This window comes from Pyrus communis, chromosome 15 (assembly GCF_963583255.1).
Source record: "Pyrus communis chromosome 15, drPyrComm1.1, whole genome shotgun sequence".
Lineage (NCBI taxonomy): Eukaryota > Viridiplantae > Streptophyta > Magnoliopsida > Rosales > Rosaceae > Pyrus > Pyrus communis.
The window spans coordinates 16,935,589-16,943,085 of NC_084817.1; the positions used below are offsets into that span (position 1 = coordinate 16,935,589).

The 7,497-nt window shown below is 39.6% G+C and overlaps 1 protein-coding gene across 1 annotated transcript; it reads right to left on the minus strand.

Annotated features, from left to right (window-relative positions):
- Positions 1 to 5,692: 5,692 nt before the first annotated feature.
- On the minus strand, positions 5,693 to 6,052 carry LOC137717109 (uncharacterized). Its single transcript, XM_068456415.1, has one exon. The coding sequence runs from the start codon at positions 6,050 to 6,052 to the stop codon at positions 5,693 to 5,695; it is 360 nt and encodes a 119-aa protein (XP_068312516.1).
- Positions 6,053 to 7,497: the final 1,445 nt, after the last annotated feature.

The window sequence follows — 7,497 nt, forward strand, 5'->3', positions numbered from 1 at the left end:
AGTCCAGTGTCTGTGTGTTGGTGCATTACTGTATCTTGCCAAAATATTAACAGCGAAGGAGATGTCAGGTCTAGTGCATTGAGAAAAGTACAATAAAGTGCCTATCGCACTTAGATAAGGAACTTTAGGCTCCAAAATCTCTTCATCATCCTCATTCGGACAGAAGGGATCTCATTTTGCATCTAGCAATCGAACGACCGTAGACGTACTCGAAGGCTTCGTTTTATCCTCATTAAAGCGGCGCAACACCTTCTAGGTGTAATTCGATTGATGTACTAGGATTCCATCCAAACAATGCTTTATCTCGAGACTGAGACAATATCGAGTCTTACCTAGATCTTTCATCTCAAATTCCGACTTTAGGTGCATGGCAGTTCTCGCGAGCTCTTCAGGAGTTCTGATGAGATTCATGTCATTGACATATACTACAACAATCGTAAATCCAGAATGTGTCTTCTTAATGAACACACAATGGCATAGTTCGTTGTTCATATATTCCAGACTAGTCAAATACTCACTTAGATGGTTATACCAGATTCTTCCAAATTGTGTCAAACCGTAGAGTAAACTCCTCAGTCGAATTGAGGGCGTGTTCTAGTGTTTAGAAATATTTGAACCAGTCAATGTAAGTCATTCGGGAACTTTCATATAAATTTCCATATCAAGATCCCCATAGAGATACGTGGTTACTACATCCATCAGCTGCATACTTAGTTTTTCGGAAACTACCAAACTGATAAAGTAGCGAAAAGTAATCACATCCATAACGGGTGAATAAGTTTCATTTAAGTCAATCTCGGGGCATTGTGAGAAGCAACAAGACGGGCTTTGTAACGCATAATTTCATTCTTCTCATTACGTTTCCGAACGAAAACCCACTTGTAGCCAACGAGCTTCACATGTGGATGAGTATGAGCTACAGGTCTAAACACCTTACATTTCGCAAGCGAATCGAGTTCAACTTGGATTTCTTATTTCCACTTTGACTAATCCGTTCTACGTTGACATTCATCAACGAAATGCGATTCAATGTCATCGCTCAACATGATCTCAGTAGCTACTGCATATGCTAATGCATCATCGACAATCATCTCATTTCTATGCCACACATCATCTAAGCTAGCATAATAGACTGAAATCTCACGATTCTCAGGAGGTGGATTCGTGTCTTCAAGGATGCTTCCATAATCTAGAATTTTTCTCATGAGTTGGATAGAATGAGTAAGCGATAGTTTGATTCACGGTAGACTTTTCAGGACCTTATGTCATGGGTTTCCTTTTTCAGGGGTGTGAATCATTTGAACTAAGAGGTCTGCCACGCTTTTGTGTAGGGGCAAATGATTAGCTAGCTGCTAATGTATGTAGATCACCAAGATTGGCACCCTAAGGTTCTAGGAGGAAAGTCTGTCCTACATTTGGTACATCCATCTTCGTAGGCATATTCGTAGCTAGAATGTGTGATCTTGTCACGTGTGTTAGATTGGTGAAAGCATTAGATATGCTCTGAGCTATGCTCTAGAAATCTAATATGCGCTGCACTTCAGTTTTAGACTGAGCGATGCAGGGATCTAAATGAGATAAAGTGGGGACCATCCACGATAATTCACATCGTTCTTCAGGAACGTCAATGTTCTTATCTCCCTTTAATGATGGGAAGACTGTCTTATAGAAGTGACAATCCGTAAAACGAGCAGTAAACAGCTCGCTTGTCAAAGGTTCCAAATAACGAATAATTGAAGGAGAATCATATCCGACATAGATTCCCATCCTTCATTAAGGCCCTATTTTTGTACGTAAGGGCGGCAAGATCGACACATATACCACACAACCAAAAACGCTCAAATGCGATATGTCGGGTTTATATCCGATAACCAACTAAAGGGCACTAAATTGTTATGTCGCAACAGGCCTCAGGTTGACCAACTTTGCTACGTGCAATATTACATGGCCCCAAGCAGCGATCGGGAACTTGGTACGTATGACCAACGATCGAGCAATCATTTGTAAACGCTTAATGAAAACTTCAGCCAGGCCGTTCTGGGTGTGAACATAGGGTATGGGATATTCAACTTCAACCCCAACTGAGATGCAATAGTTCTCAAAAGTTTTAGATGTGAATTCTCCAGCATTATCTAATCAAATAGATTTGATCGAATAATTAAAGTGGTAAACCCTGAGCTTGATAACCTAAGCTAACAGTTTGGAGAATGCAGTGTTCCTTGTGGACAATAAGCACACGTGTGACCAACGTGTGGAAACGTCAACCAAAACCATAAAGTATCTAAATGGTCCACAAGGAGGGTGAATTGATCCACAAATGTCCCCCTAAATCCGTTGTAGAATAATGGGAAGATTCGAGCGAATCTTGTCATAAGAAGGCTTCGTAATAAGCTTTCCCATAGAACATGTTTGACATGCAATTCCTTAGATTGAACCTAAACTTCGGGTTAGTGGATGCTCGTGTGATGATTTGAGGATACGGCACATCACTATTCGTCCAGGATGTCCCAAACGATCATGCCAAAGTGTAATTTCGTGCGTGGTCCTAATAGTAGGGCTGGCCACATAGTGGCATTCTATGAGGCTTATGGTCGTAGTATACAAACCACTCAGGATATGCTTCATCTTCTTTAGAATACGCTTATGGCCATATTTGTAGGAAGTTATGCATAGAATTCGACTCCGCTTTCTACGTGGGTTTCATTGTGGTAATTGTTATCTCTAATGTCCTTGAAAGACAACAATGCTCTTCCCGAACGTGGAGAATAGAGTGCCTCAGGAATGGTCAAGATTGTACCATTGGACAACATTATACGTGCCTTACCGTATCATTCTATCAGGTTGGATGGGCCTAAGAGGGTTGTTAGAGGTGCATTCTTAGGTATGAAGTTAGTGAAATAGATGTGTTCACGCAAAATTATGTGCGTGGTTACACTATCTGCCAAACAACTAACTTCGCCACTAGTCATACCTAGAATGAAAAATTAATTTGAATCGGTCACATGCATAAAAGTTCTAAAAAACAAATATCAATTCAAAATAATTTCATTTATTCAAGGATGGTAATTAATTAAAACTTAATATCCAAAAACAAATCACCAACAAAGGAAAATTGTTCAAAAATCAACCAAAAAACAATTTTTTTTTGGGGAGGGGGGGGGTGTTCGGCCACTAGGTGGAATTCGGCCCCAATGTGCAATTTTAACTAACTAAAATTGTTTATGTCTAAGATTCTAATCTTCCATTGGTGTGGTATCCTCTTGAAAGTGAGAAATCTCCATCTTTGTAGTCTCCGGTTCGTCCACTTACACGAAGTTTGATTCAAACTACTTACAACGAGAATGAAATTCAACTACAACCTTCTAGGGAGCTTGGCAAACACGGGACCAATGTTCTTTTAAACTACAGCGATAACACATATCTGCATCCATGGTTTCAGGTGCTTTGCCCTTATTCTTGAAGTTTGGGGCCTTGGGAGCGAGGTTTGGGCACTTCTAAGCTTTGTTTCCTCCCTTGGATGGGCCTTGACTCTGTTGACCTTCGCAGGCTTCTGGCCGCCCCTAGCACGTCTCTTTTGGCATTTTGGGCGTTGGTTTGTGCTATAATGTGCTTCAGGCACAACAGTCACCCCAGTAGGTCTAGTTTGATGATTCTTCATCAACAGCTGGTTCTGTTTTTCAGCGATAAGTAAAACAGAGATCAAATCTGAGAACTTAGTGAACTTCTAAGCTCTATATTGTTGCTGCAGGACAATATCAGAAGCAGAGAAGGTCGAATAGGTCAAGGTCGAATATGTCTTCTCCAAGAGATCCTCTACGGTCAAGGTTTCGTTACAGAACTTGAAAAGTGATCGAATTCGACAAACATCGTAATTGATAGGAGCATATTTAGGCGACTTAGTTAGCTTGTTTTCGTACATTTATGTTGTTAGTTCATAGTTATTTTAGTAGTTTAAGCCATTTTCGTGTGTTTTTAGGTTCATATGGCTAAGGAAGCAAAAATGTGCATTTTGGAGCATTTTGAAGCAGTTTTGGGCATGGATTGGATAGCTTAACTATGGAGCAATGTGGATGGACGAAATTGAAGTCAAGAGATGCTAGGAAAGGCTAAAAATCTGGAGAAAGAAGTCCAAATGCAAAGAAGATAAGGAAAGAGCAAGAAATAAGGAACCTTATCCAAATTTCCTTGTCTTATCCAAGCCTTATCCAACCTTATCTTATCCTATCCTATCCTAATCTTTTCCTACCTTAATTCCAACTTCAAAGATGACTCCTTTTCACATTAAATCACCTAAATATCAAGTTCTAGAAGCCCTATTTTCGTGCATTAAGTTTATGCCACATGTAACCCTTCTAGAAGTTCTAGAATCTGCCACAAGGACCATTCCTTGTCCTCCTTGGAATCTAATTGAAAGTATCCTTGTTCTTTGGTGATTTGGAGTCCTAATTCCTCTCCTTTTCAGCCCAAATTCGTGCCTCCCCTTCACCCTATAAATACTTGATGCCACAACACTCAAAAACCACCACCCTCTACCATAAATTCACACCACACCATCCACCACACCTCAAGAGCCTAAATTCACACATATCCCTATTGTTGGCAGCAAGGAAGGAAGGAGGAGCCACCTGGAGTGTTTCTAGGTGTATTCTATCTTTGTTTTCAATGTTTAATTTATATTCTCTTTGTTTTGTTGTAAACATGAGGAGCTAAACTTGTTTTAGCTAGGGGAGACTTTGAAACCATGATTATATTTGCAATATGAATTGATTAATTCCAGTTGTTATTTCATAAATTGTGAATGCAATTTACTTAACCGTTTGATGGATAACTTATTCTTGTTTGTTGATTAAGGGTGCACACTTAATTTGCATGTTTGAATTTGGTGCTAGAATAGAAGGGAGTTTCACATAATCGTTACAAACTTATGTTCACAAGTAGTTAAGGTTGTTTTCACAATCATGTTAAGTAAATTCCTAGTATGAGTATCATGATGTCATAGTTACAAGTGCTTTGTCAATGCTTATGATTTTCATTGAACGTAATGATCTTTGATTGTATCTCTATTATGATGTCATGTAGGGAACTTTTGAAGAATGCTTTGGGTTGTCGTATGATGTCATCCAATCCAATAACTTAAGGAAAATCTGAGGGTTAATTAGTGATGTCACGGTTAATCTGGGGTGTTGAGGTTCATGGTTTATCGAAAAGCAACTAGAAATCAATTTGTATGCAAGTGTGTCATGTGTGGAGAAGGACCCTCTAGCTAGCTAATCACCCATCCATATCCCCAAATTCATCCAAAGTTTATTTAAGTCTTTTAGCTACTTGTTTTTATCTTAAATTCGTCAAAAACCCAATCCCCTTTATTTAGTTGTGTCAAATCTGTCCTAATTAGTGTTTTTGAGTGTTTTGAGTCAAAACCAATTCTATTTTCGTCCAAATTGAGTCATTGAGTCTAGTTTGAGTCTTTTGGATTGTTTTGTGTTGTTTTGAGTCTTTTAAGTTTGTTTTGAGTCATATAAGTTTAGTTAAGAGTCTTTTGAGTTTATTTAAGTGTTTTTAAGTTTAGTTTTATGTTTTTGAGTCAGTTTAGAGTAGATTAGCAATCCCTCCTAATCCCCGGCCTAGAACGATCCCTACTTTCATATACTACAATCATAGGGTTTTAATTTGAGTGTTAGAATATTTCACATCAGTAATTATATTCATGCACAAACTTAAAGTCTTGGAAGCGCAAATGCTGCCAATCATGTCTTGCTTCAAGCAAGAATATGTCCTTTTGGTGATCAAAACGATCAGCCAAAGTGAACCATAGTGCACGTGGATCTTCCTCAGCAAGATATTCAGTTTGCAGAGCGTCATGGATATGTCTTCGGATAAAGATCATAGCATTGGCTTTTTTAGCTTCGCTAACAGGGTTGTCCGTCTCTTCTTCAATGGCAAGACGCAAGTTCTTTGCAGTGAGGTGGAGCTTCACATCTTGGACCCACTTGAGGTAGTTTCTTCTAAAGACCTCCAAAGCAATGAAGTCGAGTGTGTTCAAATTCGACATGTTCCTATCACAAAATAGGTGGGCAAGATGTGGTTAGTGTAATGGAGAAAAAATCAATCCATTCACATAGGAGTAGAACATACAGGTTCTAATAAACATGTATTGGTTTAATTTTGCATGAAAAAAAACTTCAGCTTTTCATGGGTGATGTTTTTACAGAAAACTTCAGGTTTTCCAACAGGCATGTTTAGAAGAAACTTCAGGTTTCAAAATAATTATGAACTTTAGGTTCATATATGTGTGCAGGCAAACACAAATATATACACCAAAATATGCAAATAGGACTTCAGGTCTATAATTATAACTTGATTAATTATTTAGACTTCGAGCCAAATTTAAAGTGTGGGTGAAAAATATAAAACCCAAATTATTTAAAAATATTAAATAATCAAAGCTCGAGGCCCAAAATTGGACCAAAGCCCATGGGTGGGCTGACCAAAAATGGTATGTGTGGCCCATGCCCAAAAATTGGGTTGGGGTGCCCCGGGTGCAGGCTGCAGGCCCACCGGGGGAGACAGAACTATGGTATGAGCCACTGCAGGTGAGCCCAAGGGCCAATTTTTTTTTAATTTTTTTCACACGAGCCAGAGAAAACGATTGGGCCCAAAAAGGGTGGCCCAGACAGGGGCTGGATCATGTGTGACGCGGTGCATGAAGATGCGGCAAGAGCCCAAATGGGCTCAACTGGATCTCAGGCCAAGTTGTCACCAAAGCCCAAAGGGCTGGTGAAGTGGATTGAAAAGCTCGGCATAAGCAAGCCCAAAGAACATGGGTGCTGTGCAAATGGACCAAGTGGAGATCGAGGCCTATTAGGGCACGAGTGGGATTTCCAGGCCACCCCAGCAACGCTGTGGTGAGGATCCGCCGAATTCAGTCGACGACGTCATTTCAGGTGATGTTTCCAAGATTGGGGCAAGCGATGGTTCATTGGAGAACCAAGTGTTTGTTGACGGATATGAGATCTCAACGTCAAGGGAGAGAGAACCAAATGAATTCAAACTAAAAACCCATGAAATTCTTTTGGAATTTCAAGAAATCGTTGGTGAGAACCATGGGGTTGTCCAAATTACACGATTGCCGGTCGTGTTTCATCGAAAAAAATCAACGGGAATGACTTGGGCTTCTGGCCGTGGGTTGGGACAAGGTGCTTCAAATGCACCATTTTCGGTTTAGGCTTGAGACCGGGGTTCGATATTGGGCTGGGCTTGCATGGTGTGGCCCATTGCCATGGATGGGTGTAGGTCACGGGTTCGAAGAACCCTAGGTTTCCCGATCTATATTTTTTTCAATTCAATTCAATTTTGATACATGTGTAATTCAATAATTTTTAATGCATGTACATATATTTGATGCAATTCATGGCAAATATCAAATTCACATAATTCAACAATTATGAATATAATGCATACACAATTTATGTAGAATCTGAAATTTAAAAAACGTAA

Excerpts from the sequence above, each read along its gene's own strand:
- LOC137717109 (XM_068456415.1), bottom strand. The coding sequence starts at position 6,052 with ATGTCGAATTTGAACACACTCGACTTCATTGCTTTGGAGGTCTTTAGA.